At 47.0% G+C, this 18108-nt stretch overlaps 1 protein-coding gene across 9 annotated transcripts in view; it reads right to left on the bottom strand.

Moving 5' to 3' along the window:
• Positions 1-18108, bottom strand: part of AATF (apoptosis antagonizing transcription factor) — a 111092-nt gene that overhangs the window by 92760 nt on the left and 224 nt on the right. For all 9 annotated transcript variants that reach the window (XM_084822408.1, XM_084822410.1, XM_084822409.1 and 6 more), the window contains exons 2-4: positions 9182-9364; positions 4177-4605; positions 3202-3339 (exon numbers count right to left, since the gene is read on the bottom strand). In XM_084822408.1, coding sequence (XP_084678534.1) covers positions 3202-3339; positions 4177-4605; positions 9182-9364 — 750 coding nt within the window. The remainder of the gene's footprint in view (positions 1-3201; positions 3340-4176; positions 4606-9181; positions 9365-18108) is intronic.

The following is an 18108-nucleotide window of genomic DNA, read 5'->3' as shown; positions in this document are numbered from 1 at the left end:
GCTCTAGTATCAGAGGCAGGATGCCTATGGACACCAGCTGCTGGGGAACATGGGCAAGAGGGTGCTGTTGCACTCATCTCCTAACTCGTGGGTTTCCCACTGAGGCATCTGGTTGGCCACAGTGTGAACAGAATGCTGGACTGGATAGATCCTTGGTCTGATCCAGCATGTCTCCTCTTTATATTCTTAATTGATTGTTTTATTATAATGCTTTTGTTTTGATTTATATAGATTTGATTTTTATTTGTGTTTTTACTATGCATTGCTCTGAGAGCTATTAGCTATAGGGCAACTAATAAATCTTAGAAATAAATAAATAAGCATGCCTAGGACTGCACTATCAGACCCATATGTGTAAGACTATAACAAATCTCAGGTGCCTAAAACCTCTAGCAAATTTTCAGAATCCCAAATATCATGGTTAAGCCAACAAGGAGTTTCTTTTAATTGACTTTTTAGATATAGATCCTTTAAATACTTGTCACTTTCTAGCTTTAAACCAAGTACATGATCTTCTCCTAGCACTCTGGCAGAGCTTTAAAAAATTATATATTAAATTCCACCTCTTTACAGAATTTATATATTAAACTCTATGTTCATAGCTGTGTTTTGCTTATGGGAAATATCAAAATGTCAACCATTGTTTCTGTTAAAGGTCTTTAATGATATCGCAGTTTCTGGACCTGTAATGAAACACGCCGCTCGCTGCAGTTTGTAATGCATCTCATTAAATACGTTAATGGCACACGTTTTAGTAAAAGGTCAGGCTTACTATTGGTGGGACTTTGCCTTTTAAAAACAAAAAACAAAAAAGGAACGAGGTTTGGTTTACAGCTACAGCTAACCATGAAGCATAAAGCACTTCACCTGATGTAGATCTGCACACGCACTGAGGAATCACTTATGTTGTTCACTGCTGAATTAGCATCATAATCTGTCATGAGGAGCCTTCATAGATCCTATAAACATAGTCACCAAAGTGAGAGGGTGGGGAGGGACCAGGCGTCCAGTTGCCTTGGCATCTAAAGATTTGACAGCAGTGGAATCTGGGCTATCAGGACCAATGCTAGGCCACTTTTTAACTCTTCAAGGTGCATTACCTCTCTCTCATCCAACCTGAAGAATCTTTCTGGAGAATGTGAAAGCTTGCTCGCTATGTTGACTTACTTTGGCTCCCCCACAAAACTCACAGATACACACCCTTCTCACACACATACTCTAAGAACATAGGAAGCTGCTTTATACTGAGTCAGACCATGGGTGCATCTAACCCAGCACTGTCGACACTGACAGGCAGCGACTCTCCAGGGTTTCAGGGGTGCCAGCCATGCCATCCAAAAACTCCCCAAGGAGTCTCTGGAAAGCTGTGGATTCCATAAGCCTCTTGGGGTGGATCAGCCTAATCAGTCCCCCATCCCTGCAGAGGAGAAATAACCTCTGAGAGCTGAAACCTCAACAGGAACTTGGGAAGCCACTTTATGGGTCTAGCCCAGTATTGTCAACACTGACTGGCAGCAGCAATCTGGGCTGTCAAGCAGGAGTTTTTCCAGCCCTACCTGGAGATGCCAAGGATTGAACCTGGGTTCTTTGGCAGGCAAAGTAGGGGCTCTACTACTGCACCATGGCCCCTCTCTCACTCAAATCACAGTTTCTCGAGCTCTCATCTAGTAGGCCCTTTAGCTCCAGACCACTATATACTTCAGAAACAAAACAAGAAAAACAACACAGCTGCAGTTGAATTCAAAGGGAACACCCACCTCAGAATCCAGACACAGAGCCAAAGGGTGGGGACTGGCTCTCTCCAGCTATAACTCAACCAAAAAAGGATTCTGAAGATGTGGCCACCTTGTCAAAGTAATGCAAGGATGCAGAGCCTCAGGCCCAAGGCCAAATCTGGCCCTCTGGGATTCCCCAGAAGGCTGTGCCCCTTTCCCTGGCTCCACCCCTTTCCCCCAAGGTTCAGCACCCCTGAAGTAAGAGATCACTCTAGTGGGGAAAGGAACACAGGCAGCTTCATTAAACCAGGTCAAACTGTTGGTCCATCTAGCCCAGTACGGTCTCCTCTGGAGAGCCACTGTCAGTCAGAATCACAGGCAGAGATCTTTGCCGTCACCTGCTACTTCATCCTTTTAACTTGGAATGCCTGGGAGGGGGGGACCTCCTGTATCCAAAGCTTGCACTCGACCACTGAGCAATGGGTCCTTCTCATCTCCTAGATGTGAGGAGCTTGTTGGTGCGTGGCATAGGATATGAGAGTGCAGGGAGGACAACCAGAAGGGAGGCATGTTTGGGAAACGTGGCCACAGAGGAGGGCTCTTTGTGGCTCCGTTCAGGTGACAAACCATGGTTTGCACTAAGCGCAGTTCAAAACCCAAACCACCATTGAGCTTCCAAACATACCAGTGGGGAAACCATGGTTCAGAGCTGCTGGTCTGCTCAGCTGTTCAGACTCTAGATCAGTCTTCTCCAACCTGGAGCCCTCCGGATGTGTTGGGACTGCAACTCCCATAATCCCCAGCCAGCATGGCCATTGGCTGGGAATGCTGGCTGGGAATGCTGGGAGCTGCAGCCCCAACACATCTGGAGGGCCCCAGGCTGGAGAAGGCTGATCAAGATGCAGTAACCTCTGAAGATGGAGCAACTGGCGTCCTTTAGCAGTACCAACAGCTACGTAACAAATCCTGAAAGCTTGCGCATCAGAAAGCATGGCTCGGTATACACCATAATTTCACAATTCTGTTGCACAAGCACAGAATCTGGTTTGGTGAGCAAACCATAGCATGGTCTTTAAATTTATTTTTTAAGAGGGTGGAGTCTAGCAGGGATCCCTCTGGGGGGCAGGGCTGGATGCGGAACCTCCGCAGGCCAGATGCGGAACCTCCGTGGGCCGGAGGTTTTGCACCCCTGCCCTAAGATACATTTGGAAACTGCTTAGCAACCTGTCAGAAAAAAAAAAATCCAGAGAGGTGGCTGAGCAGGTTTTCCAGTGGTTACAGGTGGGGTTGCAGCACCATGCTCAACTCCCCCTTACTGAACAAATGATGCAGAGTAAGCACACAGAAGAAAATTTGCTTAATTTGAGTAGTTAATACACGTCAAAAAACGTGGAGTGCTTTGGCTCCAAATTTGGATTTTTTCTTTAAGCACAGAATGCATACACACCTGCCCTGCTTTGGCTGTAAGGGAAGCAGAAAAACTTACTGTTCTTGAGTGCATCAGCAAACTCCTGCCCTCCTCTCTTCTTAAACTCCGGGAAAGTATCTGGCTGTGGCAGCTGGTTGGCTGTCAAGAGGACCGTCTGCAGTTTAATGCGCCCTTCCAAGAGCTGGTCCCACAGGGCTTTAGGGAAGGGAGAGGGAAAACAAAATATGGCCTTAGCACACTCCCTTTTCAGCAGCTGTGTAAGAGAAAAGCCTATTTCCTACCTTCTTTTTCTTCCCTGGAGGGATGACAGAAGCAAGCTTATATATCTTCCTAAATATTGCAAGTGATATGCTCAGCCTGGGTAAAATGCAAATGCCCAGACACTCTACTATTTATAAATCGCCTCTGAGGTCAAGCCCCCACAAAGGAGCATACAGTAAAAATATATTGCAAAACAAAACCACATCATAATTGCAAACAGCAAAGACAGTCGCATGATAAAACAGATAAAAGCCAGCAACAAATCACCCAAAGGCCTGGCAGAACAGAAGAGCCTTCAGCAGTCATGTAAAACTCTGAAGGGGCCAAACAGACTTCTCAGGGGAGGGAGTTCCAAAGATGCAGGGCCACCACAAAGGTCATGCCCCTGGTAACTGGCCAACCTGATTGCTCTTAATGGCAGGTGAGAGAGCAGCACCTTCTGAGGCCAATCTTAGGACCCAGGTAGGCTTGTAAGGGTGTGGGCAATGCTTCAAAGTAACCTGGCCCCAAACTATTAAGGCAATCTCTGTTGTTTCTTCTGCTTCGCCACATAATGAACCTGCTCAGGTTTTAAGATCAGCAGGAGAGACCCTTTTGATGGCGCAATTACCCACAGAGGCCCCCACAGACGCCCCTTTGTCAGGCATGCATGAAACCACTTCCTTCTCTATTTCAAAGACGGTGCTTGCTTGCTTTTTAAAAGGTGCACCTGACTCTCTAAGCAGCAAAATGTTCATCACGGCCACAAAGGAAAGGATGATGCCTACTGACCTATCTGATTCTTCACTGCTCTCCCTTTCGCTACTTCCTCAGCCACTTTGTCTTTCGAGAACGGCAACAGCACCCCTCCATCTTGACTCTTGTCCACATCAACCATTTCCTCCTTGCTCTCCTCGGTGTCTTCCTCTGAGCTTGCTTCATCTTCGCTGCCTTCCTCTACACTAGAAGCCTCATCCTCATCCCCACTCCCTATTTCATCCATTCCTTCCACAAATTTCTCAAAATCGTTGATGGCCTGGAAACTGAAAGATGGTTTCTTCATGTTCTCCGATGGTTCTCCTTCCTCCTCCAGGCCACTCTCAAGGCAAGCGGCCGCCTCTTCCTCCTCCATTTCTGGACTCTCGTCGTCCGAGTTTTCCTTCGGAGGTTCACTGTCAAGGTCACCTTCATCTGTCTCTTCCTCACCTGAGGTTTGCTCATCTATCAATTACAAAAAGGCGACAGTTAATGCTGGTCCAGTATGAACTGCAACCATCCGTAACTTCCAAGACAGCTCTTAACTGAGTACATGGGTAAAAAAGGATGAGACAGTGGCTGCTGCTGCTTCTCTTCTGTTTTATGTTGTTTATTTATTGGAAAGAGGTTGTAGTTGTTTTTAGCCAGGCTTGGAACGGGGGGGGGGGGGGGGCTTCGGTCTTATGGTTTTAGATTAGACAAGCCTCCTTGAAGGCTTATTGATTAGTGAGGCAGGACATAAGTAGTGTAAATCAGCCTTCCCCAAGCTGATGCCCTCCAGAGCTGGCTCTGGGATGCTGGGAGTTGTAGTCCAACAAATCTGGAGGGCGCCAGCTTGGGGAAGGCTGTCTGAAATAAATAACATGGGCTGGAAGGGGCTTGGTGAAGGGAAGCAGACATCAAAACCTGAAATGTGTTTACTCAATGGGATTTGCTCCCTAGCAAGCATGCTTCAGATTGCAACCCAAGTGTTATCTAGGGACAGAGCCTATGCACTTGCCTTGCCCCATCCCTCTGCCTTGGAGCCTTGAGAAAAGCTGTTGCTTCAAAGCCCGTGCGCCAAGTAATAAGGCTGGAATCCTATGCCCACTTACCTGGGAGTAAGCCCCACTGAAGTCAGTGGGACTTACTTCTGAGTCGGCATCTATAGGACTGCGCTGTAAGAGTGTTGGGCTTCTATCGGAAAGGCCCAGGTTCAAATCCCCACTCAGGCACAAAGCCTAGTGGGTGATCTTGGGCCAGTCAACTTCCCTACCTCACAGGGCTGTTATAAGGATAAAAAGGGCAAAAGACCCCCCCCCCAAAAAAAAACACTCTTGGAGAAAAGACAGAACAAGGATTTGATCCATCATAAGCAAACAATGGCATCCCCATAGCCTCGCCCACAGAAATTCTGAATTTTCTGTTCCAGCCATGGGCAGACTTCAGGCTCGCTTCATCTACTTTGCTTTTTGTAAGACACAGAGGTCGATCAAGCAGAGCGAGTCGCAAAAGGGGACAGCGCCAATTGCTACCTCCCCCTCATGTTGGCGGGTGCTCAACCTGTTTTGGATGGGGCTGCGCTCCCCTTGAAGCAGGTTTGTGACTTGGGGGTTCTCTTCGAGCCATCTTCGTCACTTGAGGCTCAGGTGGCCTCAGTGACATGGAGTGCCTTCTACCTTCTTCGGCTAGTGTCCCAGCTATGCCCCTTCCTGGACAGGAAGAACTTGGACTCAACAGTCTATGCTCTGGTAACCTCCGGATTAGATTACTACAATGTGCTTTGCGTGGGGCTGCCTTGAAGGGAGTTCGGAAGCTGCAGCTAGTGCAAAATGCAGCGGCCAGAATGACAAAAGGGCTGGGAGGTCTGAGCATATATCACCTTTTTGATGCCAGCTTAAGACTTTCCTCTACTCCCAGGCATTTCAAGGCATATGATAGGGTTTTTAATGGGTCCTGGGATTTCATTTTGTTGATAGTTAAAACTGATTTGTGTTTTTTGTGTTGTTCTTATTAATAATTAGCAGTAGTAGTTACATATAGCCTTTTCTCATCTTGCAAGCAACCCCGGGCAGTTTACAGAGCCCTCCCCCTCTCCACTGTATCCTCACAACAGCCCTGTGAGGTAGGTTAGGCTGAGAGTCAGGGACTGGCCCAAAGTTACCCAGTGAGTTCCATGGTCGAGTAGGGACTAGAGCCTAGATCTCCTGAGTCCCAGTCCAACGCTTGAACCAGTACACCACACTGGCTCTTATGTTACTATACTGTTATTTTTAAGGTTTTAGTCTTTGTCAGCCACTCAGAGAGCTTCGACTGTTGGGCAATATAGAAATGAAGTTCATACACTGGGATGACAGGCATATCATATACTCAGTTCGCCAACTGTAGCCAGAACAGGACCATTCACACCCCAAAGGGAGATATCAGCAGGCCTGGGGGAACCCGGAGGTTTGAAGAAGGACAAACAACCTTCGGGTGGAGAAGGGGGGGGTAATACCCCACTCACAGCTTAATGAGGACTGAGCATGCTCAATGGACACGGAATGCTGACCGGGAGATGGAATGGACTATCTTGGAAGGAGGCCTGGCTGGCTGGCGCAGTGAACAGGAGCACTCCACCACAGTGTAGTGGTTCTGGCAGCCTAATTTGGTGGGGAGGGGGAGAAGGCATTTGGGTTAATGCTGCTGTTAAACAAATTGAGAGTTGGAATCCCTTCCCAGAGATCTATCAGCAGATCCTAATCAACCTTCTGCCTCCTCCTGTTCCGTTGGAGCAGCCCCCCTCCAAGAACAGTGGAACTTCCTTGCCCTCCGAAGTCACCAGGGCATGCAAACTTCGATAAACCTAATTAGTTGCCCAAATTGATACCGTTTGGTACTTCTTGGCTGTGAGAGTTAATGCTAAAATAATCACAATAGTAGTCCAGGCTTCTCTTCCCTAAAACGGTTACATCTTATAATAGCTCCCCTGGTACCAACTTCAACATTTTGGCCCAGGGACTGGAGACAATTGGCACGCCCTTGGCAGATTGAAACCTCAGATTCACACTTCCATTCAGCAGTAGTGGCTGAACTTGATTATCAGACCCATTGATTAGCTGACAGCCTTTCCCATTAAATAATGAGATAATGGGTGAGCGTTACAAGGTGATCAAGCTGCCTTACGCACATCTTTATAAAGGAGGGGGGAGGGGAATCGTACAGGAGCAGGATATAAGTCCTGGGAGATCCATCAGGGTAAAAAAAGAAAAGAACCAGCTGCCAATTTCCCTCCCATGGATCCAGCACAGGCCTGATAATGAACCTCTTGCAACAGGAACATACGACAGTGAAGTCTCAGGACATGAAGAGTGACTTGTATAAAACAACACACAAGAATGTGCAAATTTACAAGGACTTTGCTAAAAGCAGGGACCTGCTTAGAAATGTTTTCCCTGGGGTGGGTGGGGGTAGAGAGAAGTCTATGTAGACTTTCGAGACTTAAAATTTAGTAGTAGTAGTAATAGTGTGCAGACCACTAACCAGGCAACAAATGGAATAAAATCTATACAGCAGGGTGTAGAACCTCTTTCGCCCTGAGGACCAAATTCCATTTTGGAGAAGTTCTCATGGGGCTGTATACGCCCCCCCCCCGGGGGGGGATGACAAAATGCAAAAGGGGCAAAATACCAACATATCTTTGCTTAAAGCTCTTACTGGCACCATCTAAGACTTAGGAGAGGCATTTCAGCCTTTTAGAATGGGAGGGAGGGAACTGCACAAGCTGGAAAACCACAAAATGATCAGTGGCTGGGGAAAAGGGGAAGGGGGTTGAGGCTGAGATTCCCCCCCCCCCCGACATAAGAGTCCCTGGCAATGTGACCAAGAGGCCTTGGGGAGGAGGGATTCCTTCCTAGTTCTAAATGTGTTTCTCCATTCACTGAAACAGTCCACTAATGTTCCAATGATAAACAAGGCACATTTCCCACAAGGGGGAGGACGGAGGAAGCATTTTAATATAGACTAACAAGAGCAGCCCTGAAGGGGATTATTATATTAACCATGACCCATGAAAACTGTTTCGTACAAAGAACTGTGATAAGTAACAGTGCAAAATCCTATGCATGTTTACTTGGAAGTAAGCCCACTGTGTTCAATGGCATTTGCTTCCGCATAAGCTTGCCTAGAACTGCAACCTAAACTAATGGCAAAAACACCAAATGATTAGCAGTTGGGGGAAAGGTGGCAGGGCCAGGGGAAGGGGAGAGGCCACCCGGGAAACCCCAGAGGGCTGGATTGGGACGCCAGGCCTGAGGTTCTGCACCCTGTGCTACACAGTAGAACAATGAACTTTGCAGCTCATAAGTCTGAATGATGCATGATGGATTGATCCATCAGTCGATGATTTCTGCTCTTTTGTTTAGACTTTTGTATCATCCTTTGTATCATCCTATACCGAAAGATTAGGGCAGGAAACATATGCGCATATATTAAAACCATGAAATCCTTAAGGTTAGGTATATTTTCCAATCATACTGGAAATATACATAACCTCAACTAGGGCAATATATCCGCAAACTCGGCTCCCTCCCAATGCCGGCTTAATGCTCAAGCAAATGGGAATGTTAACACACCAGCTAAGGATTCTTCTACAGTATGAATATATACTGGTTTCCAGGATGCTTTTAAGTAGCACGATTTTCCCAAAAGCAAGGGTGGGCAACTTGTGGGCCGCCAGATGTTTTGGCCTATGACTCCCATCATCCTTAGCTAGCATAGCCCATGTTGAGGGACGACAGGAGTTGTAGGCTAAAACATTCGGAGTACCCCAAGCTGCCCACCCCTGCCCTAAAGATTCCTGGAAACTGTAGTTTCTCACAGATGCAGGAATTTCTTTGAGAGAGGGCCCTATGCGCCTTCAAAGAACGATTCCCAATATTCCTTGGGTCGGAAGCCATGTCGGTTTGAAAACAGGTTCAACTCCTGTAGCATAAACATGCCACAAATTTAAACCTGGGCTCCCAAGCACAAGGCAGTTTGACAAGAGAAAAGTAAGCCGCACAAGAGTGGTGCAGGGTCTCACCTGACAGCTCAGCCTCTCCCCAGAGCTCTTCCTCCAAAGCTTTGCGAGATGTGGCCTTCCCATGGTATCGCTTATCAGCATCCAAGAGGTTGCAGGAGACACCTTTCCGTATGTGTCCAACAGAAAGGTTAGCATCTTCGAGGACTCCTTCGTCAAACCTGTCAACAACTTTGGCTACAGTAGCTGGACCGGGCGGCGGGGGGGAAACAGAGATGGGAGATTAGTTCTGTGGGAATTCCACCCCCTCTCCAAGAGCCCAAAAGTTTTCCTCCTTTGCCAAAACCTCTCACTGCACGTTGTCTTATACTATTTCCTATTCCCCCAAGAGCATCTCCCTTTCAAAGTCTTTAACACCCACCTCTGCGAAAAGGGGTTCCTAGACCATCTTGTGTCTTGCCACTATCTGCCAAATTTTCCCTACTACTCACTGCCCACATCAGACTTATCTGCCTCTATAATCCATGTCCATTCTCAAATTACTCTCTTAATGACGGTACACGGTTACCAAAGCCTCTCTGCTCTAGCCTTATGCACCAGCTTCTAACTGCAATCCTGTTGGCACTCACCATCTAAGTTTGCTATGAGAAGAAACTGTGAGATAGATTTTTTTTCTCCCTCTCTTACCCATACACCATTCGTAGCATACCAATTTCTTTACGGTCTTTTTCTTATCTACTTCCATCGGTACCAATATTTCTGTATTTCTATTTTATAGATGGTGGAGAGAGACTGATTTGCCCAAGGCTAGCCAGAGCCAGCAAAACCACCACAAGAGATCAAGTGTGCAGGATCCCTTCTCCTCTCAGGAGACAATTCCTCCCTATTCACATTAAATACAGTCAGGGCTAATCAAACTTCAAGCTAATTTGAAACCATGGTTTCATGTTCATTCCAAAGCCTAGTTACGCAGGATTTAAAAGGGGGACTACAGCTCAGTGGTAGCACACATACTTCGCATGCAGAAGGTCTGAAGTTCAACCCATGGCTGGACAGTGTCTAGTCAAGAGGACTAGGGAGCAGGTGATGGGAATGGCCTCTCTGTCCAAGACCCTGGAAAGCTGCTCCCAGCACTGGGTTAGAGATAAACAAATAGTCTGATCTGGTAGAGGGGAGCTTCTCACATTCATGGGAAACCTGGTTAGCCTTCACAACGATTAACGTCAAGAGCTGACATATCCCTTCACCACAGTTCAGGTGGAAGAGGAAATGAAGGCTCTTCCTCAGCTGTCACCACCAGAAGCCATTCCAGCAGGCTGTAAGGAGGGAGTTGGGAGGGAAAGCGGGGCCATTCCACCAGCCCTGCTGAAAGATTTAACCCCCCGCCCCTCTACCCTTCCCATCCCCTTTTTCTTGTGTGTCATGTATTTGGAGATCTTAAGCCTGCAGGCAGGGACTGCCTTGGTTTACTGCTTGCATATCAGTAAAACTGCTGCCTAATCAATGATTTGAGCCAATCAAACAGTTCTGAATCTATTAATCTAGGTAGTCAGTTATTTAAACATTGCAGGACTACCAAGGAGAGATCTGAATTCAGGTTTCTTGAACCTGATATCCAGAACTTCCTTGCCAACTACCAAGTGGGCCCATGGTGTTTAATTGGCATATTATTATCAACAATAAAGCATCTATATTATGCCAAGGACACTGCCATGGTGCATTATATATATACACGCTAGTTGTAGACTTTTCAACTTGAGTAATTCAACACACAAGATCCTCAGTGGCTTACCAGTCAGTTTTACTTCACAAAAGCATGGAGCAGGGGGTTGGACTCGATGGCCTTGTAGGCCCCTTCCAACCCTACTGTGCTATGATTCTATGAAAGCAAATGCAAAAGAAAAGCACACAGCCTTTTTCCTATGAGACCCTGGAACAGCTAGATCTTCCAAAGCAAGAAAATCTTGGGCAATTCTATAGAAATTCCAGATCTCTCTTACTCTCTTCAACACCACCTCCTCTTGTCAAGACCCAAGGAACAGATTATTATGCCAAACAGGAATCCTTATTAAACTCTGTTCTCGCTTTATTTTCATTCGTGCACACGGCACCCCATACATAAAATTATAGGGTTAGGGCTGCTCACCCAATCGAGTGATCTGATTGGTTCGACATCGCTAAGTGTTTTTTCTAATGTGTCTTTGAGAGTGTTAATGTCCCATTTATGGAGACTATTTGCTAGGGCAGGGTGGGGAAACCAAAAATAAAACACAGGATTAGAGTGTCCTTAAATGCGCAAGAAAACACTGAGCAGCAATAGGGTAGAGAGAAAAAAATCAGGAAGTAACAAAACAGGAGTTTCTCAGAGTTTATTTGCAAGTTTGGATGGTTTTACACAGCTTTTAAACAAACAATGAACTTCCGGGGAAAGGCACACCATAGCATTTTCAGAGCGAGCCAGAGCAGACACAGCTTTCTGGCTGTCTTGGGCTGGGTTAAGAAACTGGATGCATAATATGGGCTTGATTGCTGTCCCTGTCCTCCTGTGCAAGATTTTCCCAGCCCCTTCCCCTTGTCAGTGTTAACCATGGTGTAGCCTTACAGTTACAGCTAAACATGGCTAGCTTCTAACTAGGATTTGAAGCCAGTGTGCTAACCACGGTTGGCATCAATCTTTACATCAGGGCAAAAGAGGGGTGATCAACTTCTTTTGCCCTAATGGCCACATGCATGTGCATACTCATATACACATGCTCCACCCCACATCCCAGCGCACAAGGATAGGGATATTTACCTTTTATGTTCACTGCTCCGGAATCCGTTTTAGATGTGGAGTGGTATACAAATGTTGTAAATAAAATAAAATTAAAAAATATTTATTTATTTCATTTCTATACCGCTCAATAGCTGATGCTCTCTGGGCAGTTCACAAAAATTAAACCTCTGCTTCCTGCCCACTGGGATCAAGGGATGGGATTGCTGGTAGGGGGGAGGGAGTTTAAAGCTCCCCCCATCCCCAAAGGGAAATGGCAATCTGTTCCCTCCCACCCCCAGCCAATGTTGGATCAGCTAGGCATCTCCCTTATGCTCCATTGCACATGTGTGCAACAGCATTTCCCATGTGTGTGCTGCAGCACGGTTAACATTGGCAAGGGAGGGAAGGGAGCACATAAGATTGTGGCCTGCTCCTGATCCCTTAACCATGGGTTTTGTGGTGCTTTACATTCATAACAAGAGGAGGAGGAGGGAGAATAAAGCAGAACTTGGCTACTGTAAAATGGGGAGTGCAAGTCAGCTATGAATTCATTAGCTCACCTCAGGCAAGTCACTGACCAGGTTCACACAGAATGGCAAATCATGGTTTAATTAACCCACAATTTGCCCTGCACAATAAGGAGCTGCCTCCAGCACAGTCCTCACTTCCACTTTCTGTAAACCTCAGATTGGAGGTTGGGTGCATGATGTGCAAACCCAATGCTGGGTTGTGTAGGGGCTAAACCCAGCAAAGAACCCATGGTTTGTTGTAGGGTTAACTGCTGGGTTGCTTAGCCCCTAAACCCAGAACTCCAGGTTCGCACATCATGCTCACGCTCATAACCCCCAATCAGGCTGATTGGGGGGGGGGGCAGTGTTTATAGAAAGCAGAAGCAAGGAGCAGCACACTCTCCGGCTCATGCATGGCAAATTGTGGATTAATTAACCTGCAATTTGCCATTACGTGTGAACCGAGTGACTCTCTCAACCCTACCATTTCCAACAGATAAATACTATCCTCTCTTAGAAGATTTCATTAAATGTTTGTGATGATACAGGCCAAGCTCTTTAAATATTTTCAAGAACTGCTACATGTTTACTATGGGTGGGGTGCAATTTTCTTAGATAAATTAAGGTGCAATCCTATTTATTTATTTGTGACGCGTGCATACTGCTGAATAAAATCCCTCAGCAGTTTATACGTTTAGACCAAAAATGTCCTACAACTCCCAGCACTCCTCCAGCCAGACACACTGGGAATTGTAGGACCTGCTTTCTGTCTCAACATGCATAGGATTGCACCATGAGTGGCTAAATAGAAATTTGATCCCACAAGTAGGAGAAAACTGATAATGGGGGGAGAAGAGAAACAGGAACATTTCACATTTGTATTTCACTCTTTATGTTGGGGAACAGTATGTATAAGGTCGTCTCATGTAACATAGACCGCGTTGACACACGGTATTTAATCAGAATTCTGAACAATTCTGGCAGATCAGTAAAGTGCCACATTCTTGCCTCATTGCTCCTGTTTAGCTCCTCCTGCAAGTAGGAATGGCTAAAGCAACTAGAAACTGACCAGGGCAGAAAAGCCAAGCTTTACATCTAAATCCAGACATGTTTGGGCGCAACCTGAGGTCATCCAATGAAGCTGGATGGTGATTCAGGACGGACAGAAGAACAGAAGTCTTCACACAGCACATAGTTAAACTGTGGAATTCACCCACCCAAATATGTCGCCCAAGCCTGGATAGCTCTGAGAGGAGATTAGACCAATTCATGGAGGATAAGGCGCTCAATGGCTATTAGTCATGATGGTCATATGCTACCCCCACTATCAGAGGCAGTATGCCTCTCAATCCCAGATACTGAGCAGGAGGATGCCATGGTGCTCATATCTTGCTTGTGAGGTTCCCACAGGGCCCAAGCATCTGGATGGCCACTGTGGGAACAGATATGCTGGACCAGCGAGGCCTTCAGTCTGATCCAACAGGGCTCTTCTTATGTTCGCTACTACTCAAACTTCACAATCCTGGGCTAGATGAACAAATAACATAACCTGGTATAAGCCACCTTCCTATTAGAGTATATGTGTGTATGTACATAGGAACATTCAAGATGTAGGGAAGCATTTTTTAAAAAAGGTGTATGCATGCTGTAGAAAGAGATGAGGGAGAGAACGCCACCTGTCCACAAGTCACAGGAGGGCCAGCACCTCTACATGCAGACTTTATAACACGTAAAAGCAGCCATCTTGGATCACACCAAAGGTTCATCTAGCTAACCTGGTGCCTTCCAGATGTGTTTGACTACAACTTCATCCCCAGATGTGATAGGGCGAATGCTCCTTCCTTGTTCTCCTCAACCTCTCAGCAGCTTTTGATACCGTTGACCATGGTATCCTCCTGGACTGCCTGGAGGGGTTGGGCATTGGAGACACTGTATTGCGGTGGTTCTGGTCCTTCCTCTCCAGCAGGTACCACAGGGCAGCACTGGGAGAGGAGGTTTCAGACCCGTGGCCACTCACTTGTGGGGTGCCACAAGGTTTCATCCTCTCCCTGATGCTATTTAACATCTATGTGAAGCCGCTGGGGGCTATCATGAGGCGGCCTGGGGTGCAGTGTCATCAGTATGCGGATGACACGCAGCTCTACCTCTCGTTCAAATCTGCACCAAGGCTGGCCATAGAATCCCTGTCCAAATGTCTGGAGATGGTGAGTGGATGGATGGGGAGGAATAAGCTGAAGCTGAACCCTGACAAGACCGAGGTACTTTTGGTGGGAGACAAGAGGAGGTTGGGGGATGTTGACCTGGTGTTGAATGGGGTACAGCTACCCTTGAAAGACCAGGTCTGCAGGCTGGGGGTCACTTTAGACTCCCAGCTATCCATGGAGGCTCAGGTGTCAGCTGCGAGCTGGACAGCGCTGTATCAACTCCATCTGATACGGCGGCTGCACCCCAACCTTCCCGACCATCTGCTCCCATCAGTAGTACATGCCCTGGTCTCCTCTTGTTTAGACTACTGTAATGCTTTCTATGTGGGGTTACCCTTGAAGACAGTTCAGAAGCTGCAGCTGGTACAGAACGCGGCGGCTCGCCTGATTACAGGCAGCCGCCGGCGAGAACACATCACTCCAGTGCTGGTGGAGTTGCACTGGTTACCAGTTGTTTTCCGGGCCAAATTCAAGGTGTTGGTTTTACCTTTAAAACCCTATATGGTTCTGGCCCAACCTATCTTAAGGAGCACCTCCAGCAACACCAGCCAGGCCACATAACACGATCAGCCTCAGATGGCCTTCTCTCTGTCCCATCAGCCAGGACAGCTAGGCTGGTGAGGACAAGGGACTGGGCCTTCTCTGTGGTGGCCTCCACTCTGTGGAACTCCCTCCCTAGGGAACTCTGCCATGCCCCCTCTTTAATGAGCTTCCGCCGCACATTAAAAACGTGGTTGTTCAGGCAGGCATTTGGGTGTGGGTTAGGGTATTTATGATGTTTTTAATGTAGAATTTTATTGTTTTAACTGTTTTGTTGTTGTACATCGCCCAGAGTGGCTGGGTGACCAGCCAGATGGGTGATTAATACATTTAATTAATTAACTAATTAATTAATTAACAAACAAACTTTCAGCCAGCATGGGATGATGGGGATAGCACAGAGAAGACCACAAGCCTCCAAAGCCAGTAGCCATCACTACGTCTTGTGTTCCACAAATTCATTACATGCTGGATGAAAAAAGTCCTTCGTTTTGTTTGTCCTGAATCAATCACTGCAATAATTCTGAGTATTATGTGAAAGGGAGAGTAACTTCCTTTGGTGATGGTGAGGAACACAGTTAAGCTAAAATTGTAGGTTGGGGGAGAGGAGTCCAAGGATAGGGCTTATTAATTTCGTATTTTTAAACAACCCTCACATAACCCATGCTCACCGGATTCACGCAAGTCGACCACCCCTGAGCAGGGGTTACATATTCAAAATGGCAGCCACACACACTGCAGCCCATCGTGGGCTGCCATATCATGTGAACAGACCCAGTTCACAACTCAACAACAAACCATGCGTTCTCTTCCAGGGTTGTTCATGGTTAATAACCCATAGCTTAACCATAGTGCAGGATTTGCATGTATCATCAACTCACAATTCAACAGCAACCCATGATTCAACCCATACTCTGGGTTACTGTTATGTGTAAAGCAGGTCACTGAATAAGGGGGAATACCATGTTGTATAACACAAGTCTGTTTCGGACTGCATTCCTATCAGAACAACCTGGGAGTAAGCACCATTGAACTCAATGTTTCTTACTTCTGAGTAGATGACATATATATGACTGCACTGTCCGTCTGTTCTTTCGAAGGCCTGAGCCACGGCTAGGCAACCTGGTGCCCTCCAGATGTTGAACTACAACACCCATCAATCCCAACCAGCACTGCCAACAGAAAGGGATTGTGGAAGTTATAGTCCAAAACATCTGGAGAGCACCAGGCTGTCTACTCTTAGACTCTGAGCTAGTGCCTTAAGTTCTCTGCCACACGCTTGACACTAAATACAAAGACTGCTCAGAATCTGTCCACCTTTTGGCTATCTGGAGTTGAGCTGGCACTGATATGCCAAATGGCAAGCTCTTTATGAAGTAGATATTTATGTGGACCATCAAATAATAGTAGAACTAAAATTATGGATTTCATTAAGTTCACCACCTCTTGTCTTTCCCCCATAATTCTGTATATTAATAGCGATTGTAATTCTCCATATGTGGATCCTTATGTAGCTAAAACACCACCATCCACATAAGAAAATATCAGCAAACTTGGGAGAACCCCGAAGTTTGCAGAAGTACAAAAAGCCTTAAATCGGGGGGGGGGGGGAGAATTCCCCAAGCGTGGGGGCCACAGAAACCTAACTGATTTGGGGATAGGGACAGAAAATAAATTTAATAAATAAAAAAAGGGGGGGAATGGAATGGCAAATCATGGGAAGACCATGGCTGGCTGGCACTTTCGACAGGTGCACTCTACACTGCAACAGTTTGTTGCAGGTCTTGAGTGCTAAACACCACCACTTTTAGAGTGCAGGCGGTGACAGGGATGCTCCCACCCCAGACTTCTCTCACCTCATTCTACTGCTGCAAGGGTGGGGAAATGAGTGTGTGAAGAAGTCCGGGTGCAGGCTCTCTCTCTCACTCACACAGACAAGCACACGCATATTCAGGGACTCTTCCCCCAGTTTTTTAGCGTAGTATTTTATTGTTTTAAATTGTTCTCGTTGTACATCGCCCAGAGTGGCCGGGTGACCAGCCAGATGGGCAATTAATAAACTTAATTAATTAATAAATAAACTGCTAAAACCCACAGGCCAACGTGCACGTGCCTGCAATATACACCTTACCTGTGCCTGAGCTGTTCCTTACCAGCTGCAGGAGGGAGATACGATTCAAAACAGCTCCGCCTCTATCGTTGCTTTCTCACCATCTCTCTCGTAAACAGGTGTCCAGGGTCTCTTTTTTATTGATTTATTTATTGCATTTATACCCCGCCTTTCTTCCTCTCGCTAGGAACCCAAGGCGGCTTACATTATCCTCCTCCTCTCCATTTTATCCTCACAACAACAACCCTGTGAAGTGGGTTGGGCTGAGAGTCTGTGACCGGCCCAAAGTCACCCAGTGAGCTTCCATGGCCAAGTGGGGACTAGAACCCAGATCTCCCAGCTCCCAGTCCAACACTCTTGCCGCTACACCACTCTTTCCCACAGTTGCTAAAATCCACACAGGCACCATTCGTCAGTGGCAGCCTGCCCACTGGTAGGAGTGAGATACGACTCAAAACACTCCCTCACCATTTCGTCCTCCCCATATTTCTCATTCATTCACACACACACACGTGGCCAGGCTACCCTTCCCACAATTGTTAAAACCCTCGTGGTAAAGCACACACGTGCTACCCCTCTGCAGCCGCCTTGGCCACTCTAAGAGTGAGCTGGAACTCAAAACATCCTCCTCCTCCACCTCCACCACCACGGTTTCTCCCTCACCAAGTCTCTCATTCTTAACACACGTGTCCTGGGCCGCTTTCCCACAACTGTTTAAACGCACGTGGTGACACGCGAGCGCGCGCACCTCGGCGGCTGCCTGCCCGCCTGCCGGAGTGAAATAAGAGCTCAAAACATCCCCCCCCGCGCGCGCGCCTGCCTGCCTGCCTGCCTCTCTCGTCCGTACACACAAGCACACGTGTCCGGGGTCT

The sequence above is a fragment of the Heloderma suspectum genome, chromosome 16, assembly GCF_057233095.1.
Source record: "Heloderma suspectum isolate Gila_16-S chromosome 16, 16-S_ref, whole genome shotgun sequence".
Lineage (NCBI taxonomy): Eukaryota > Metazoa > Chordata > Lepidosauria > Squamata > Helodermatidae > Heloderma > Heloderma suspectum.
Note: the sequence above shows the minus strand (reverse complement) of the source record. Positions and strands in the feature narration are given on the sequence as shown.